Source organism: Tympanuchus pallidicinctus, unplaced genomic scaffold, assembly GCF_026119805.1.
Source record: "Tympanuchus pallidicinctus isolate F22 unplaced genomic scaffold, pur_lepc_1.0 scaffold3, whole genome shotgun sequence".
Taxonomy (NCBI): Eukaryota; Metazoa; Chordata; class Aves; order Galliformes; family Phasianidae; genus Tympanuchus; species Tympanuchus pallidicinctus.
The window spans coordinates 93,966,152-93,987,594 of NW_026294747.1; the positions used below are offsets into that span (position 1 = coordinate 93,966,152).

General features: G+C 36.0%; 1 protein-coding gene across 1 annotated transcript; it reads right to left on the reverse strand.

The window, feature by feature from the left end:
- Nucleotides 1-66: 66 nt before the first annotated feature.
- EFHB (EF-hand domain family member B) lies at nt 67-17,215 on the reverse strand. Its single transcript, XM_052692314.1, has 13 exons — nt 17,150-17,215; nt 16,844-16,906; nt 15,833-15,976; nt 14,229-14,409; nt 13,587-13,697; nt 10,903-11,032; nt 10,445-10,528; nt 8,737-8,804; nt 7,230-7,384; nt 6,055-6,262; nt 5,102-5,302; nt 3,409-3,590; nt 67-231 (listed from the first exon to the last, which is right to left on the reverse strand). Exons 1-13 carry the CDS (start codon nt 17,213-17,215, stop codon nt 67-69), a joined length of 1,758 nt encoding a protein of 585 aa, XP_052548274.1.
- Nucleotides 17,216-21,443: the final 4,228 nt, after the last annotated feature.

The window sequence follows — 21,443 nt, forward strand, 5'->3', positions numbered from 1 at the left end:
ATTGCATTAAGTACCAGAATTACGACTGCTGTCAATGTAACTTAATGCAGAGCTCAAAGACTGAATTTAGCAACTGTCTTTTGTGTCTGATGCGTGAATCTCATCCAGTATATTTCTTATACTTTCTACACAAACCTCTTCTTTTTGTTGTTTCATGCATACTTGTTTCCATATTTCTTCAAATCTTTCATCTGAAATGTTCACACCACTGTTGTGAAGAATTTGTGCTATCTATAAAAGAATACAACTCATGTAATTCTGATTGGTAATTTCTTTAAACTGTAAAGTCTAGTTTTCACATACATTCGCAATCCACATCCTGGCTGATTAACCCATGAAGTTCCCACATTAGTGAAATGGAATCTTATATTGATGAAAACAGTGGTATACAAAACTATTTTAATAAGTTTGAAACAACTTTAATGTTGAAAATACAAATACGAATACTACTATGTGGAGGATAAATAACTAGAAGTTCTCAGAACTTTCTTTATCAATACTAAATTATTAAAATACAATTATGTCCTGACTCAGCAGCCATAAAATAATCACTTACTAAACCTTACATTATCAAGTGCACACATGGTTTTGTCTGGCTCTTATGTACTATCAACATGATCATACTGAATATCAAGTACACGCTATTACTTAGCCAAGTAATTTTAATTCTTTTTTACTATTGAATTCTATTGAAGACAACAGCAGGTTTAGAAACACTTTGTTCTTTTTTAACAGGAAACATCACATTACAAAACTGTTTCATAGTCAGAATTGTTATCAATTACTAGAGGCCTATTCACAAACTGATACTATTACACAACTTCAGGTTTTCATGTAATGATTTAGTTAGCTACTAAATGTTTCAAGATATTAATGGTCCATGCCAATATAAATCCCAAGAACGTCACCAACACTGAAGCAATCTATTTCATGAGTATTGGATGATTTAATGCACTCAGAGATAGTTCTGTACTGCACTCTGTATAGCCTGTGTAGTCTACAATGGAGGATGACATCTCAGGCCACATAACTTCAGAGATCTATCTGGCGCTTGACAGGTACAATGGACTTCTCAGTGAAGCACAAATTCTATTTGCTGTTAGCCATACTCTGCACACACAGATTTCCTGCTTGAGAGCTACATTATAAAATGGTAAATGCTCATGTACGTGACAACCTATTTTAAGGATATTTATGGAACGTGACACTATATCTTTTACATCCCCACCACTAATTAGCAACATTTTTTCTGCAAAATATATGCACTTCCAGATGTACTTTCATATGACATCCAGTCATTTATCTAATAAAATGACTAGAAGAGATGGACAGTTTGTTAATGTTTCTTTTTCCATTTCAGATTAAAATTTCATATTTTCCTATCGTTGACTCATAAATCATATTTCAATAATTAAGTGATCTCTTTTTTCATTAGAAAATGCTGAGAAATAAAATAGAAAAACCATAAGCAACATAGAACAAGGGTCAACATTGTTTTAGCATTTATGCTGGATGAACTTTGGGTTGCCAAACAAGAGTGGTAGCAGCCCCCAAAGATATCAGTTGAAAAATGCTTGTAAATTGCTATTAGCAAAACCTGGCAGTTCAAGGGAAGACAATCTGGCCAAAATTTTTACTGAAAATTCCTGTGTGACAGAAACTAATTTTACACATCTGCAAAATTATTTCTCTGGGAAAACAAAAACAACAACAACAAAAAACCTATTTATGCATTTATTTTTATATGATTCTATCTACTGATAGAATTATACAATAATTCAGTGGAAGAGATCTCTGGAGATAATCCATCTAATCATACAATCAAAGAAGGGCTAAATTCATCACTAAACCATATTCCTTGGGATGTGGCTCAGAATTTGAATACATCCAAAGACGGAAATTTCACATCTGTTCTGAATTACAGGATCACAGGATCATAGGGGTTAGAAAGAACCTCTAGAGATCATCTTGTTCAACCGCTCTGCTAAAACACATTCACAAGAGCAAGCTGCACAGACATGTGTGAAGGCAGGTTTTGAGTATCTCCAGAAAAGGAGACTCCACAAGCTTGTTCCAGTGCTCTGCCACATTCAAAGTAAAGACATTTTTCCTCATGTTCACATGGAATTTCCGTGTTCCAGTTTGTGCCTGTTGATCCTTGTCCCATCACTAGAGACCACTGAAAAAATCTTAGTCCCAACTTGTTGTCACCCACCCTTCAGATATTTACAAGCACTGATAAAATCCCCTCAGTCTTCTCTTTCCCAGGTTGAACTGGTCCAAGTCTCTCAGCCTTTCCTCATAAGGGAGATGCTCCACACCCCTAAATATCTTCATGGCCCTTCACTGGACTCTCTCCAGTAGTTCCCTGTCTTTCTTAAACTGGAGAACCCAGAACTGGATACAGTACTCCAGACATGGAACACCTCCCCTGTGAAGAGAGGCTGAGAGAGCTGGGGCTCTTCAGCCTGAAGAAGAGAAGGCTCTGGGGAGATCTCATAGCAGCTTTCAATATCAAAATAGGGACTTTAAGAAAGAAGGTTACAGACTTTTTAGCAGGCTTTATTGTGGTTGGACAAGGGGAAATGGTTTCATACTGTAAGAGTGGATATTTAGATTGGATATAAGAAAGTTTTTCTATGATAAGTGTAGTGAAGCACTGGAGTAGGGTGTCCAGAGAGGTGGTGAATGACCCATCCCTTAAGACATTCAAGGTCAGGCTGGGCAGGGCTCTGAGCAACTGGATCTTGCTGTAGAGGTCCCTGTTCGTTGTCAGGGAGTTGGACTAAATGACTTTTAAAGATCCCTTCCAATTCAAATGATTCTATGATTCTACATGGCCTCCCCAAGGCAGAGTAGAGGGAGAGGATCACCTCCCTTGACCTGCTGGCCAGCTCTTTCTAACACAGCCCAAGATACCATTGTGCTTTTTAGCTACAAGGGCACACCAGTAGCTCATCACCAACTCGCTGTCTACCAGGACACCCAGGTCCTTCTCTACAGAGCTCCTTTACTTTAGGTCAGCCCCTAACCTGATGCATGAGGTTGTTCCTCCTCTGTTCTTCTCACATTACAGAAATGTTGAAAGACAGACTCTGAAGCCCTAAATTATATTATTAGCATATTGTATAATTAGCATTATTCAACACAGCATTTGAGCATGAGAGCTGCAACAACCTGACATACTTCCTTATATTACACCTTTCATTGAGATACAACTTCAGTATCTACCATCTTTATGAATAACTTTGAATGTGAAGAGCATATATTTTTCAGACGTCTGAATGGATATTAAAGGATAGTAATGTCAAAATAATGAATTTCACAATCTATACAACTTTCCGGTTCCCCATGGGTCAAGGCATTGCATTTATCTAGAAAGAAAGTTCTGGAAAAAATGTACTGTACCTCTGCCTTTGGTCTTGATTTAAAGAAGTCTCCTTCATACACTCCCTTTTGACTGAAGATGGAAGGGAACAACAATGCATAAGCATTGGCCTGATCACCATAATTAGTTCTGTCACTAATGCGGCGAATTCGAGGAGCTGGAATATCTGAACGAATAGTTGGAATGCCACATACTGGATAATCTGTGGAAATTAATCAATGGGTAATATGGAAAAGTATGTAAAGATACTTCCAGGGACAATAAAATATTTAGCTTTAAATAAGAGCAATTTTGATCCTTTGACTCATATAGCTTCAAGAGTTTATATGATTTTCCCCCTCATCTTTACTATTTGTAGGATTCTTACTTCCAAATTCTTACCTCCAGGTATATAACGATACATGAGAATGGGAAATATTTTAGTAACTTTTGAGCACTTTCTTCTAAAAATATTTTTGGATGATTCTAAGGTGATCTTGTTTTCCTATAGTTACAACCTTAATTTCTCAAAAATATAAAATGATTTGAGTTGAAAAGGACCTTAAAGATCACCTAGTTCTAACTCCACTGCCATGGATAGGTGTGCCTTCCTCTAGACCAGGATGCCCAAAGCCCTAGCCAGCCCAGCTTTGAACACTTACAAGAATGGAACATACACAGCTTCTCTGGGCAGCCTGAATTCCAGAGTCTTGTCACATTCATAGTGAAGATTTTCTTCCTAATGTCTAATCTAAATCTACCCTCTTTTAGTTTAAAAGCATTACTCGCTATCCCATTACTAATTCGCTGATAAAGACTCTCCCCAGCTTTCCTCTAGGCCCCTTTTAAAAGCTGAAAAGAAACTATAAAGTCTCCCCGGAGCTTTCTCTTCCACATCTCTCAGCCTATCTTCACAGGAAATATCTTCAGGTCCTCTGATCATCCTCACTGGTACTAGAACTAGATCTGTTCTAACAGTTTTGTGTCTTTCTTATGTAGGAGTCTCCAGAGCTGAACACAATGTTCCGGGTATGACCACATGACAGGAGAGGGGATGAATTTGCTCCCTAGACCTGCTGGTCACACTTCTTTTGATGCAGTCCAGAATATGGTCAGTTTTGTGGGCTGCAAGTGCACACTGATGGTTCACATTCATACACTAACACCCTCAAGTCCTTTCCCTCAGGGCTGTTCTCATTCTATTAATCATCCAGTCTATATTTGCACTTGAAATTGCCCTGACTCAGGGGCAGGATTCTACACTTGGCCTTGTTTAAGTACATGAGGTTCATATGTGCCTACTTCTCAAGCCTGTCAAGGTCCCTCTGGATGGCATCCCTTCTCTCCAGCATGCAACTGCACCATGCAGTTTGGTGCTGGCTGCAAACTTGCTGAGAGTATTCAACCCTACTGTCCATGTAACTGACAAAGGTGTTAAAAAAAGGAACACTGGTTGTCACTTGTCTCCACTTGGACATTGAGCAATTGAGCTAATTGTCAAGGATGTTGTGTGGAACAGCATCAAATGCTTTGTACGTCTACACTAAATTTCAAATTTTTCTACAATCTATGCCAAATGTTCAAACTGATAAATTCCAAGCCACAATCTTAGATTAGATAAAAGTTAATTCACTATTGAACATTAGCAGTATCTGCAGCAATAGTTTTCAAACTTACTCCTGATTTTTTCTTAAATAATGCTTAGAAATGTGAGGTACAGTCCATTGAACTTACAGTTTGTTGGAAGACCACCTACTACAGCATTATACTGGGAAGAAGTTGTCTGATAGTCTGCAAATACACTGTCTGTTGGTCTTGTAAGCGTTTTTGGTGTCTTTCCTGAGCTTTCTGCTTCTTCTGCAAGATATTCTTGCTTCAACAGTGGCTCATCATCTGTCTTGATGTCAGACTGAGGAGGAACATCTAGTTTTTTCCCTGTTAAAGAGAAGTTACAGAATAGCCAGGATTTATTATCAGCATGTTATAAGAGATTTTTAAAAGTTGCTTGAACTTGCAGGAAGGATACGGAGTTGTTGGAGCAGGTCCAGAGGAGGGCTACAAAGATAATCAGAGGGCTGGAGCACCTCCCCTATGAGGACAGGCTGAGATAGCTGGGGCTCTTCAGCATGGAGAAGGCTCTGAGGAAACCCTATAGCAGCCTTCTTGTATCTGAAGGAGGCCTGCAGGAAAGCTGGAGAGAAACTTGCCCTTTTATAAGGGCAAGTAGCAATAGAATGAGGGGAAAGAGTTTTAAACTGGGAGAGTAGATTTAGACTAGATATTAAGATGAAATTCTTTACTGTGAGGGTGGTGAGACACCAGAACAGGTTGCCCAGTGAGGTTGTGGGTGTCCCCTCCCTGGAAGTATTTAAGGCCAGGCTGGATGGGGCTTTGAGTAACCTGGTCTAGAGAGAGACGTCCCTGCCTATAGCAGGGTTTGGAACTAAGATGATCTTAAAGTTCCCTTCCGACCCAAACCATTCTATGATCGTATGAAAATAACTCCAGGGTTCTGTAATTTGTATATATCTCTCTGCTATCACTGGCCAACACTGTTTGGCATGAAAGGGCTATATGCACTCTGTAAATCCTGCTCTTCTAATGGAGAACCTAGTCTACTTCAGAAGGATTCTTGCTGTTGTAGCAACAAGCTCAACTATGTAATCTCTCAGTATTAATTCACCTACCTTTTGTGATTACTTTTTCTTCAAATTCTTCTACAGCCTTTTTGTCTTTCCAATTCAGAAAGTTTGCAAATTCCTGATAATTAATGAAACCGTCTTTATCCAAATCACAAAAGTCAAATAAGGAATCCAAGAGGTCACTATCCAGATTCAGATTAAGTTGAAAACAGGACTTCCTCAGGTCGTTTTTGTCTATCATCCCATCACCATTCTATTATAAATAAAATAGTTGTTATAACAACTGTTATAAAAATACTCTAACATATATGTGTACATATATGTATATATGTAGCCACACCATTTCAAAAGAGCACCAAAAAATCCTCAAGTAAATCAGAAACTCAGAATCTGAATACAAGAGTAATAATGAATAATTTTTTACCCAAATAATGCAGCGACTTCAGATTAAAATTCAGTGTGATAATCTACTGTGACGAAGTAGCAATCCAATCACAAATTTTAAAGGAAAATCAAGATTTCTTTTGAAAGTCAGGCATCAAACATTTTGCATACACTATCAATAATGTTATGTATGAAATAGAAATAATATTTTTATCCAGAAGGGAAAAAAAAGAGAGATTTGAAATTCTGGTGCTTGGCAATGCAGCAAAGAATTACAGTTTGGAGAAAAACATCAATAAAATTCTTTTATCATTTTTCTTCTGAGGTGATATAAAAATAAATTTTGAGGAGATAAAAAATGGTAAGGTTATTCTTTCTTACTCATCTCCCATGTTTGTCTTTATCTTGGAATCTCCAAATACTATTGGGTAAAATTGTTGCAGTATCTATTTTGATAAGTGGCAATTTGAGAAGCTGGTTTTTAGAAGACTGTTTTCTTTAGGAGATCCAACTTATCACTATAGTATATGATCCGGCCTGTACAGTAATTTGCCAGCCAGTGCCTATGATTTTATGTTAAGTATAGAGCCAGTACAGCAACTATAACTTTCGAGAATTTTTCATTTGTTTTTTAGGTCTGGGTTGTTAGGTTGTTTCTTTTTGGTTGGTTGGTTGGTTGGTTTTTATATAGTTGTAGTAACTAAGCTATCTTGTCTTCATATTCTTCTTTTATATTTGCTTTGTTATTATTATTATTCTTCACGTATGCACCTCTACAACACAGAAATATTAATGACACACAATACACTTACTTTATTTTTTTCCAAAACACTAACCTTATCATAATGCCTGAATGCTTCTAGTAACATGTCAAAATTTTCATAGTTAGCTTTCTTCAAACACTGTCTAACTGCAGCTAAGACAGCTCTCTCTCTGTCTTTGCCACGGAGGAACTCACTTGGAACCCTACAGTGAAGAAGATCTCCAACGCCTATAAAAGCACTTCCTCGATTAGTTACACATATATAGAAAATAGACACTTTAAAAAACGACTGAGTGTCTAGAGTAGAAGAATTTTAATTTCAAGATGCTGATTTTACTCAGTGCAGAATATTTGATAAGGCCATCTCATTAAAAGATCAAATAGTCCACACATTTTCACTACTGACATGCAGTTAATGCTGAATATTTTGAAACATCTTTAGAGCATAATATAGTAAGAGTTACTCAATGTCCAAATAGTTGAGAACAAAATAAAATACATTATTAATGCATCACTACCAGCTTGTCATGTTTCAGGATAATCACAAGAACCAGTAGAAAATACAATGTAATACCTGCAAGGGCTTCAATATCACTGATTTCTAAAAGGCAAAACTGTTCTTGGCACTATTCTTGTGTAATTCTTCCAATTTTCTATGTATTTTAACACCGTTGGCATTTTCAAACACTCTGACACACTGATCTACAATTTTTATCCAAGTCCCCACTACAACACTGAAGGCAATATGGACTGCAAGAAATTCAGAGTCCAACTAGCAAATAAGTGTAGTTCACCTAACCCCATTCAAACAGGAATATACATGCATTATTTTCTATATGTTAAAAATTAATTTTTGCTGTCATTCTGCTTTCTTTTGTTTGTTCAGTTCCTTCTGAAGTTCCTTATAAGGCAAGCATGCCTACACATATAAGATGTCACTTAATACCCAACAGAATAAAGCAGGTACACAGGCTTACGCAGAATTTAAAATAAGTGCTCTGGTCTTGACTTAAATAAATAAAGAACGACTTAAATAAATTTGAACCACTTAATTTTTGTTGCTTAACTATTTGCAGCAATTTCCTTTGCTGCAGCTTCCAAGTCATTAATAATTATACCAAAATATCAGAAATTCTAACGACTGTTATTTGAGTTCAGCAGCTTTCAAAATTTTGTCACAATGAAAATTAATCTTTTTTTTCCCCCTCATTCCATTTTCTGTCTCCCTACCAATGTCTATACATTCCTATTTTTCCTCAACTATTGTTTGTTATTTTTACTCTTGTGAAAACATACTAGAAAAACCATTGTGAGGAAAGACATATAATTGATGCAAATATCCATTTTTAGTTTGTCACTTAGATGTCAATATGAGTTTCTCACACTCTCCTGCCTCAGATACAAAAGCTTAAAAAAATACTAACTAGAAGAAAATAATAAAAAGTTACTTCATTTCTTCTCAAATCACCCCTCCAAAACTTTAGTGTTATCCTTAGGAGTTTTTGAAAACTATATACCATATTACTTCAGCATAGTTTCATCAACAAGTTAAGATTTTATTCTGCCACTGTAAGACTTACCATATTCATCTGGACGGAGTAACATTCCAAAGGTATGGTCTGCAGGAACATTCATTGTTTCTGCTATACTGTCAATACGCACATTTCTTTGTTATTTGTCAAATAGTTTATTAGTGGCTAAAATAAACTGTAAGTCATCATTAAAGAAACATGCTCACCTGTTATATAACTAGGAATTATATACATAATTAACTTGGATTTGTTTTCATTAGTACACTGCTTTAAAGTTATAATTGCAGAAAAGCATCCTGCTATATACATTTAGAAAATTGGCTGTTAAACAGAACTAAGTGTAAACATATTTACTTGTATTCAAAAAGGTAATAGGAAAAAGCATATGAATGTTAAAATAAATTGTTTTTCTACAAAAATGATAGAAATTAAAGAGTGAGAAATGCTTTATAGTATACCTGACAGATATTATTTAGGACAAACCAGATCTCCATCTGAAAAAGTGTCTCCAAAATAAACCACTTTTGACAACAGTAGAAAGATTTATTTACATCTACTTTTTCACACCTAACGTTTTCTACAAAGTAGCAATACAAAATAGCAACAAAGCAAATATCCACTCAGAAAACCTGACCCCATTTTTTTAATAGAAAATTGAGATGATGTTGATGACTCTAAGAACTTATTTCTTCATCTGAAGAAGATGCAATGTTCATTTTATCTTCGTGTTTAACAATTACAATTTTGTTACATGAATTAGAAGTCTGTCAAGACTGAAAAGAGGAGTAGTGCTTGCTTCTGAAAACAACAACAACAAACAAAAAGCACATAACTACAGAGATGGAAGCGTGGTAACTGAAATACTACCGTGCGTTTTTCTCCTTTTCATACTACACATATGATTAAATGTTGTTAGGTTACACCTTTCCCGTAGAATTAGTGCTGGATTTGACCTTGTACAGCAATCTGTATTCCCTGACTGATCACACTGCCTTATACAGCTCACAATCTAAGTCTACTTCAAAGTGACGACAGAAAGGACAGAGGATAAACTGGCTCTCTCTACAGAAAGGGAAACGTGCTCACTCCTAATGGGAACTATCAGCATAATCCATCAGAGTCACTTTGAGCCTGTGATTTTGAATGCAAAATTAAATTTGGTACAAAAGTCAATAACGTTCTGGGTCCCCAGACAGTTGTAAAGAAATATGAAACATCTGTAAAGACAATCTTTGCATTCAGCAACACCAGTTTAGTAGCACAGCTGGATCCTGATCATGCTGTGCCATAAGACTACCACAGTTCAGCATAAGCACTCCTTTGAGAACCAAAACAGTTGTTGGAAATCACCCGAGGTTCATGAAGCACTGTAACAATATGATTAAGTACATGCTGCTAGATAATATTACAGTTTACTTTCACATCCAACTGAATACAGATGGACTAAAGCAGATCAGCAAATCCAGTGTCAGAGTAAGCAAAACGGTTGTTTCCAAACAATACGAGACATTTCAGTCCTTTCAAATCTTCCCAAAAGCAAACGACTAAATAAATAAACACTTCATGATATAGCCACAACACAGCCTTCATTACTTACTTTCACAGTGAGGGCACGCAGAGTCCCATCTTGTAATTAAGCACTACAGTAGAAGCTTAGAACACAAATCTATATTGCTTATCTAAGACAGAAAAAGAAACTAGAGGCTTGGAAAGTGTGTATAAATTTTGTTCTTGGAAGGTATCTTTGCTTACTTACGGATCAAGGACTTTTCCAATCTGAGGCTGAAATTTTTCCTTGAAGTCATCAATTCTTTTGGACACAATTTTTGCTGCTCTTTTCCTGTGAATGTTAAGAGAACTCACAAGCAATTGCTTAACAATATTCTACAACCACTCAATAATATTAAAAAAACACATATACTAAAAGGAAACAGCAACTTTATGCAAGGGAAATACAATTTAGGAACTGAAAATTCTTATATTTCAAAAATCAAAGATATCTTTATGTGACATGAAGGAAATGCCAAGTTTTATGTCTTCATACTATAGCAGAATAGATTTGAATAAATTATTCTGAAAATTAGTCCTTGCATTTACCTTTCAGTTCAATAAATCTAACAAACTGAAGGATAGCAAGATAAAAAAATTATATTCAATACGAAGACTCTTTTTTAAAACTCATACTGCTAATTTACTAAACTTACTGTAACTTACAATTGCCAATCATAGAGCCAATTTAAGGATTTGGATACATTTCGTCCATCTTCAAAGTGAGGGGTTTCTATTCCATACACATAAGACTTGTTGAAGTTTGGTGAGTCATACTTCCTATTTATTGCTTCCCCTATTAAAGAAAAAAAAAAATTGTTTCAACTTGTTTAAAACACTTCAGCAGGAGAAATATGCAAAAACAACAACAAGAAAAAGCAGCATATTCATTCATAAAATAATAAAGAAAAAAAGTAAAATAATACAGAAAAAAATAAATTCCTAATTATTATTCTCAATAAAAGACAAGAAATTTGTGTAATTCATACAACACTTAAGTATTTAAGATTAATCTCATTGTCAAAAGAGCAGACTAAAGGCAACAAAAAAGCCACAAAACTACTTGAGTTATAAAATAGCTGGATGTCCAAAATGCTTTTTATGTCTAAATAAAGACAAAAGAAAATCCTAACAGAATTAATGAAAAAATAGTAGATTGTTTAATTATGCAAATGAAACCACTTTTTAATTCTGCATTTAAGCAGAAACAAATGCCATTCAATGTGTTATTTATTAAAACAATTAAGCAAAAAAGTATTTTGACTTGCTGCACTTTCGGATAGATATTTCCTATGTTGAATTAGTAGGAATTTTGCAGTAAAGTCAGTGGGAAAAAAGATATTGCACTACATGTTTCTGAATCTGTTAATCCAAATTTGCCTGTTTTATGTACAAGAACATCACTTCAGTACTCTGTGTAACAGAGTAACAAGCATCTGTAACCCATCACAGAAGAAAAATGGCATTTCACAAGTGCCACTCATCCAAGTAGAGACCAGTGATGAGTGGCATTCCTCAGGGATCAGTGTTGGGACTGGAGTTATTGAACAACTTTGTAGATTACATGGACAGTGGGATCAAGGGCACCCTCAGCAAGTTTGCAAACAACACCAAGCTGAGTGGTGCAGTCGACACACTAGAGGGAAGGGATGCTATCCTGAGCAGGCTTGAGAGGTGGGCCCAGCCTCATGAAGTTCAGCAAGGCCAAGTGCACCATCCTGCATCCGGGTTGGGGCAATCCCAAGTGCAGATACGGGCTGGGTGGAGAATGCCTTGAGAGCAGCCCTGAGGAAAATGATTTGGGAGGTTGTGGATGCTCCCTCCCTGGAAGCATTCAAGGCCAGGCTGGATGGGGCTTTGAGCAAACTGGTCTAAAGGGAGATGTCCCTGCCTTTAGCAGGGTGTTTGGAACTAGATGATCTTAAAGGTCTGTTCCGACCCAAACCATTCTATGATTCCATGATTTTTTTTCTGCATTTTCAATTGCTTTTTGAAAAGAATTGCAAGTTAAATTTTTTTAAAAAAATTATCAGTGCCTGCTTACTAATAAAGCCTTCCTCTGGTTGTATTGTTGCAGGGAACATTTATGTTTTGTTCAAAACTGAAGCATATCATTGATTTTCTATTCCCTTTTACATAAAAACAGTTTGTTTTCCTGCAGCTTAGTTTGTCTGCTCTTGTCTTGACTTCTCTATGGTCTTGTGGATAGAAGTTATAAAGAAGACCGAAACAGATAATTCCACTAAAACACCTAATAAAGTTGGGGAGGAGAGGAAAGAAAATTACGTTTGGCCAATTTATAGCAATGGTGCCATATTCTGCAAAAAGCAGAATTTCTCAGTGAGAGACCACAGTACTATAATTTCACTTCTCCAAAAACAGCCTCCATATGAAATTATTCATTATTACAACTGAAATATCTATTTCACAATTTCTTACATTCTGAGCCAACACCTACTAAACTGTTGGTACTAGCACAATGGCCAACTTTACTGTAATGCCAATTTTATAGATCCATAACATAAGTTTCAAATGTAAGAGGAAAAGATGGACATGGAAAAAACAGAAGTGGTTGCCTAACAAATGTACGTGCTGCATATTTTCCAGTGTTCCTGCGTAGACCCACAAGATAAACGATAACTACTAAGGAACACTTCAAATAAGTATAACTCCTGAAGCAGTGTAGGTACAGCCCACTGGAAGACTATAAACCAAGACTGTGGGACAGACTCACAGGCACTATGCAGCAGGTTGAGGAATTTGCATTTCAGGGCGCCGGAGAGCACACTGAAATTCTTCCTAGTAACCAGAGCTTGATATCGAGCTCCGAACAGAAGACCTAAATTTCGTATCCTCGTGTAACAGAGGAACCAGGAGAAAAAGTAATGGGACAGTCTGGGTGCAGAGTATACACCTCTGAGCCTGAGACTGCTCAGACATAGATAACAGGCATAGATAACGCTGAAGTCACTGAGCAATCAGAGCATCTAGATGTTTCTGCATTCTTGGGGATACTTTGTTTTTCAGATAGCTCCCAACCAAAATCAGTCTTTCAGCACCTTCATTAAGCTCTTATGTGTATGCCTAACACACTGACAATGACAATGAACCTACGATTCTAGAAACGAGCACTTTTCTCAGTTGCATATCTGATTGTTTTTTTCCACTATTGCTTTCAAAATGATTTATATTCTATTATATTAATAAACAAATAAACAGTAATTGCTTGCATCTCAAAAATGTGTGATATATTTTGAAGATGCAATGAGATTCAAATTTGTATTAGGTCTTCTTATGTTGCTACTTACTAGCCTTCGAACAGATCAGAATAATAATCATTGTGAACATACCAGAATAATAATCATTGTGTGACACAACATACAAATCATGTCCTTCTCTGGCTTCTTTATCTACTTCTGCAAAAGTTTTTGGAGGATTTATTAGCTCCCCAGCTGATGTATCTGAAAAGAAAAGAACACATATATGGGTTTATTGTTGATTTGTTTTTAAATCTGAAATTGTATTTATTGGAGAAGATGCTAATACTTGGAAATATGGAAATAGTGGAAATAGTGGAAATATGACATTTTTAAATCATCCCTGCAGAAAATCAATAAAATCAATAGGAATCTTGTAACATGATAATATGGGAATAAAGCAAGAATCACAGAAACTGAGATGAATATAAATGTTGCAAAGGGACTACATGGTGAACACAAATGTGATCTGCTTGCATATATGGAGGAAAGATTGACAGGTCAAGGTAATATATTTTACACAGCAAAAAGCCCTATTAGTTACAAAATGTTTCAGATGTCTGTTTGTTTATCATAACTGAAAAAACACCAGTACATTTTTATGCCTTTCAGTATCTTTTGTAATGACTTTTCTGCTAAACCAGAATTGTTGGAAGCATACAATTTAGGCTAAATATTAAATTGCATACTATCTTTTATTTACAAGAAGTATGTTTTAGCATTACTTTTGCCTACCTTGGATAATTTTTGTTCCAAATGTGGTATTGATTATATCCAAGCCCTCGGGTAACATAGCAGATTGATCATGTGACCTGCCCAAAGGTGCTTCACGATTACTGAAGTAGATTGCCTCTTTTCTGTCTTGTAATTTTTGTTGAAAATTAGTTTTGGGAAGTGGATTTATCAATGAAGCTGCCTAAAGATGTCACAAACAACAAAAGAGACAAGAAAACCAGCAAATTTTAATCTTTCACACATCAGGACAGCTAACTCCTCACATCCACAAGAACAGCAGATTGATACTAAGTCTTCTAAAGATGTTTTAGATTATTAGACTCATAATTTCTTCTAACAAGTTGTAATACAGAACTGTATTGTTAGATAAGGTCATTAATAATCAGTGCTATGCTAAATGTCCAGCAAAATAAAACACAGACTCCAAGACAGAACTTTTTAATTTTATACAAGATTTTTCATTTGTTGATAAATAAAATTTCAGACTATAGTTTTTCTGCTTTTAATGTATATTAGAAGCCATTGTCAAATTACAAATTACAATATGACAAAATTGAAGCGTGAAAATGATATAGCTATAACATCTTTTGAATGTCTCCTAGTGCTTATGAGGAAAGACATCTGTCATCTAGTGGTTAAGTCCATTCACTAAACATCTACTCTCAGTTCTGCCCATGCATATTTTAAGATGCAGACTAATACTGCGATCCAAAAGGAAGTATTAACAGAAAGGAGTTTAGGAGGATTTCTCAAAGCTTAACACTAATTTGGACACAATGTCTCCCCAGAAGGCTTGGGTCAATAGCAATTATTTGTAAGCTTAGGTCAACACAAAGAGAATAATAAAATATCAAAAAAGTAAAAAAGGTTCAAAAAATATCAGAAGGGCTACACTGATCTTCTCAAATCATACAGTTTTTCAGACTGGCCATCAAAATAATGGGGACCCTAAAGAGGATTTGTTATTAAATATTTGGTGAATGTTATATAGATACATATTGGATAGGGGAGAAAAAGATGTAGTAATAGATATAATGATCCAAATCCATGCTTAGAAAACTCACTGCCTCCAACTCTTCCTCCAGTTAACATTTAATTAATAATACAAAGTCTTCCACAGATGATACAGACTAAATTAGGCAATCTATTCAACGTAAAACTTCTGAGGAGGTACAGTACAAGTCCAATTTTTTTAATTGTTACTATTATATTGGATATGCCTAATGAATGTGCTAGTCAACATCCTCAATTATCAGGTCCTAGGTTTTCCAACCTAGAGACTAAGCCTAAGCTTCTTCATTTGCTAAACTGAAAACTGTTAATTTACAAGCCCTGCTGACAAGACATACCAGCAAGTGTTATTTTACTAACAAATAACTACTTTCAGAAATTTGAATAAAATTACCAGAAGCTCTTCAGTTGTTTGATTACATCTTACATAAACAATTTCTGAGTAATATACACAAAATAGATTGACATGTCCAAAATAGCACTTTTTAACTAACAAAATCATTTACAACTCAAAAGAAAGAATACATAAAAAATTGCTGAACAATCTCTGATAATAGTTTACTTGCTAAGAGCTCAACAAGTCACATTCTTACAGCAACTGAAGAACCTGATGTTATGCCGTGTGTCAAGTGAGTTGCAAGATCAGGATCATCTGCTCTGCCATAAAATATTCTTTTAGCACCAGGAGCTGGATTTGTCATATTGTGAAACTTCTTCACAACAGCTGGAGTAGCAGGCTATATGTAAGGCAAAGAAAATAACAATTTTACAGAAGATTTCCATAATCCAATAGCAAAAAGCCAATTCAGTGTGATTCCACAGATGCATGAGCAAAACAGAAAGATGTTTCAGGACTATAACACACGCCTGCATTGCTGCAGGTGCAGATACTCTGAACAAAAGGTCAACACAACCCAGTCTAAATTTAATCAAATCACCAATAGAAGTCAGGAAAGAGTATCTAAGCTTCACCTTTCTGATTTAGGCTTTAAGTGGATGAAAGCTTCCTTATATATGTCGCATTTACCAACTTAAGAAACATTTAACCTAATCTACAACAATTCCCCCATCAATTAAGCAATTTCAGAAATTACTTCAACCACCGTCTTGTTTTGTTGGTTTTTTTTATGCACTCATTTAAATGGAGAGCTGTCAGTGAAAGGAAGCAGTTTCTAATTCTTCAAGGAGACTGGGAAGAGAGCATGGGAAACACAACTCTAACAGGGCAACCTTGATGAAGGAGAAGGTCCTCTATCAGAAGTCATAACAACTCTTCAAAATAATCACTGTAATTGTATCGACAGAGAAAAATGGTGGTGTAAAACAATCTTCTTTAATCCACCATAACAGGGTATGATGAATTTTGTAAAACATACAGACAGAAAAAAAAAAAAAAATTAGAAACTTCTACATGCCTACCAGCTATTTTCTGTGATCCCTTTAAACAATAGCTGTAGAAAAATATGACCGTGGTTTCACTGATGTTCTTTATTTTAAAAAACACTATGAGGTAGGAGAAATAACAGATTTTGGGCTTGAGAGCACGATCACTAACGTGAAATCATACAGTAACTTAAAAGTGAGAATCTCAAAAGCACACTCACCCTGGGTAAAGCTTCAGTGAGGCACTGTGCAGCCGTATCACCAGTTGGAAACAACTTCCCAGCCTAAGCAACAAAACCAAAAAAAACAAGGTGTAACTAAGCCAAATGCTCCAACACCTCGTACAAGATGGCTAATTCTCCCACTCCATTAAAAAGAAAGGTTGTTGTTTTTTTTTTATTTTATTTTGAGGGTGAGGCAGGACTGCAGTGAGAGGAGCCCACTGGCCCCACCAGCTGCCTCTGTTTCAGCCTCAAGGCCAGACTATGACCCTGGTAAGGCATAGTAAGCGTGTAGGTTTCACTCACAGCCGAGATGTGGGGAAATCTGTCCGTGAAACTCCCCTGGTAGACGGGCTGTGGCCGACCCGCCATGGTGCAAGTGGGGCGGTTTACCCGCTGGCCTGGTAACGGTCATGCCCCGGGTGCCACCTCCAGCTTCTGCCACACCTCCCCAACAGCCAGCGCACACTGATGGCCTGCTGGCCTCCAGGGGAACACCAACACAAGTATCAAACTTGCCCAGTGGAAACAGATACAGTTTGTTTCCAAAAAGTAGCTTAGGTAAAGCAGATCAATTTTCGCTGCTGTTTAAAGCTCCTCTGCTTTCAGAAAGGCTGATTTCCTCTCAGGCGACATCAGTAAACTTCCCCCTTCCTCCCAACAAAATAATGGCAAAACCAATTTTAGGTAAATGTACGTACCTTATCTGTAATTAATTAACAAACATTACCAGCTGCTGCCATTTTAGTCACAGTTCTAACGTTTGTTTGATAAAGAATTTAGCTGAATGCTGAGCTCTGAGGATTCTGTCCTACAAATGGCAGGCAGGAGGTTGGCTGTGGCTCCTGTGGGTGAACAGCCTGCCTGATGTCGGGGATGTCTGGCATGTCCATCGTGTGATCTGTGACCATGTGTGACCACAGCATAATCTTTTCCAGGTAACATACGTTCTCAGCTCTAATTTAGCAGTGGCAATTGCTGGCATCCTTTTTCAAGAGTAGATGTTTTTTTTTGTTGTAAGAATGATGGTACAAAGCCAGTAATGTAGAACAAATGTGACCACTTGGCAAATAAACTTCAGGAAATTCTTAAAATGTGCGGTTTACTTATACCTCCTTCAAACATTTGTGTTGTTATTTTTAAATGTTCCTGACAAGTAATATAATGATTAACTATAATCATTAGATTACTTGTTATGCCTTAGTGTGCAACCTGTTCCCCTATTAAATACAATATCTACCTAGTAAAGACCAAACTATGATTTGAATAAGCCAGCCTGTTAGAAATGAGGGATGGATTTTATCTGATTGAAAGGAGTAACTGGGCAAGAATAAAACTGTCAGCAGAAGAGGGAACTACTAATTCAGGGAGAGAACAAAGCATAGTATTGCAAGCCTATACACTAAAATGAGCATATACAAAAAGCTGGAACAAGGACTTGAACTTTTACTGTTTCATGTGTTTGCATTTCTACCTGGCTTGTACTCAAGGTATCATCACTTTATACATTGCTACTTCTGATTTCTTTTATTTTATAGTGTTTTTCCCCAACAGGCGGCCACACTGTCTAACTGAAAGAATCCCTTCAGCCTTGCTGAAAAAGTAATGACTGGCATTGGGAAAGCAATACCTATTGCAGAAAGAAGTAGAGAAATTCCAGATTTTTTCTGTTTTGTCTCTGTGCTTTTCAAGAGAAATGGGGATCCCTATGAATCAACTTGAAACTTACTAGCAGTATTTGTGCTTCTTGGAGCAATCTTCAACACAGCTCTTAGAAGCAGATCCTGAATCTCTTCAGACTGAAAATCTGCTTATACAAATGTTCTCCATTGGTAACTTCTTTGTGAAAGAGGGTGATGCCTCACTGTCTGCTTTCTGTACAGGTGCCAAAGAAAATTGGAAAATATTTTTATCTACAGGAGCTACTTCTAACATAAATTACAAGGGAGTTCATAAACCTTGGTAGGAAATAGGCTACTAGAAAGATAGATTAATATTTCCCTTTCATCTCCTACATTAAAAAATATTAAGCTGAAATAAGTGCATTCATTTTTTCACTTCCTGTCAGAAAAAAAAAAAAAGTAATATTCTTAAAAATATGAATCTAGAGGTCACAGAAATAAAATTAATATAATACTGTAAGAATTTGAAGAGATTTTGCCTTCATATTAATTGCTTTAAAGGTAAATAGAATTCACCCTGTTAGAATACAGGCTAAGTGCATTCTCAGCATTTTATGCTGATATACAATAGGAGGAAGAGGTAAAACTTCAATATTTTTATTCACCTATTTTCAAGATATTTTCCTAAATCCACAGAGCAGATACAACACGTGAACACAAAGTTCAATGCATCCAACACAAGAGCTATCCCTTCTCCCTACAATTCATCTTATTTTAGGAATCAATGTCTTAATCATATTTAGATGGATTTAAAGTTAATTGGTGTGTAGGCTGAAAGCTTGCAGGGTAGGAAAGATATATAAATTTTAAGAATAAGCTGATGAACTAACAAAAAGATTAAACTCCACTTTAGAAAAAAAAAAAATTCTTCAGTCAAATTAACTCAAGATGACTTTGTCATATCCTAGGTTATAAATAATACAAGCTCTAGAGAATTCTGCTTCAGAAGAAATTGAAAAAATATTCCTTTCTACAGCAGCACTATTTTTTTTTTTTATAAACAGTGTTTGTCATCTGAAAGCTTCTATTATTCACTGACATTCAATACCCACAGTACCATGTCTTTTTCTGTCTCCTACAGACTAAAACTAAGGAACAGAAAATACGTAAAATCTTAATTTCACTTTATGAAACACAGTGATCCCATGTTCTACAACATCTATTATCCTGGTACTTAGCATTCCTTAAGTTTGTAAGTGTCTGAAGGCCAGAGAATGTCATTTAAAATGCTTCAAGTTTTGTGAAACTCTTGATGGACATTGGCTATGCTAACATCCTTTGCTGTTGCCATCATTTGGTTATTTTTTTTTTATTAAGCCATTTACATATAGAAAATTACTGCTTTCTGTGTGCTGCATACATTCTATACGCTATACTATGACCAAAACAGTGGATGTAAAGAATATATACCCAAATAGAAGAAAAGCAGAAAGGAGGATATGGGAACAGGTAGATACATAGGAGGGGGGAGGGAACAAAAAAAAAACTGAGGAAGTGAAACCAAGATGAAAAATCTAATGGAATAAATAGATGAATAAATAGTACATCCTCTGAAGTCAACTTCTATTTATTGTTATATATCTACATTTAAACAAAAAAGCATGAATAGAGCATATTGTTAAACTCCATTCAAAAATGCTGGAAAAAAAAACCAATTTGTTGAGATCATGACTTATTGATAACATTTATTTATTTATTTACATATTTTTGTTAACATAATCCAATGCAAAGTTTAACTTTTCATATTTTAACAGTAACATAGAGAAACAAATAGGTAAACATGATCACTGGAATGTCTAGCCTGTTGATTTCAGGCCTGTTATTAAAGTGCTGTTAGTCCAGTAGAAGAAACTCATCCTCACCACCATTCATGGACTCATTAAGTCCAAAATACAGTAATGAAAATTCATTTAATTACTGCTCCATACTCTCTGTTTCATACATTCACACTGAATCTTTGTTTATGTCAGCTTCAACCAGATGTGAATGACTTGGGGTTTCATGAAGCAGGAAAGAGAGACTGCAGGTCTGTGTCACAGCCATAGCCAGTAGGAACCTCATGCATGTAATGTATGCTTTCTAGCAGCACACTAGTATCACACGCAGTTCTACCGTTGTACACAGGTCGCTCTGAAAGTAATGCCTCTTATTTCCACACAAACTACAGCATATACCACAAAAAGTATAACACTGTTTGATAGAGTAAAGTCTCAGCTAAAAAACCACAATTTTTCAACACAGTCATCACCATTACCTTTGCATTTTTGCCAGCAGTGAACAAGAACATGCATGCTGTGCTTGTAAAAACCTGCAGCAGTGGAGGTGAACCACTGTCACCACTGCTGAAACATATTAGCCACTGCCTCATTGTGTTCTCATCCACTGTTTGATCTCTATAAACGTTCAGCAAGCTCTGATGAGTGTCAGTGGGTACCATTTTTTTCTGCATGGAGGCTTCAAGGCTTACAAACCTTTGCTTCACATGCACTTTCATGTCAGACACCAACTTGTCAGATTATGGCTCTGCTGCCATCTGTCACATGACAGCAAAATGAAGCAGAATATCAGTGGGAAGATTCGATCTTTACTGCCATATCACCAACATCCTCCTGTGACATCATGAGCCAAATGTGATAAACTAGGAAGCATTACTTTTGGTGTACTCTAGTATTTTTTTTTATTTCATCCAAAACTGTTCATTTCTGTACTGGCCCTGGCTAGGATGAAAATAACTCTTTCTCATGTGTTTAAACTAAAACATAGTTTGAGAGAAAAATACCACTTCATTTTGTTTCAGTATTTCCAGTGATGGATTTTCTAAACAACCTTCATTAAATTATACAAGTGATTAAACATGATGAATTATGAACTTGTATAATTTCTTGCATGTTCTGCTTTTGTTTTTTTTCAAATGCCAA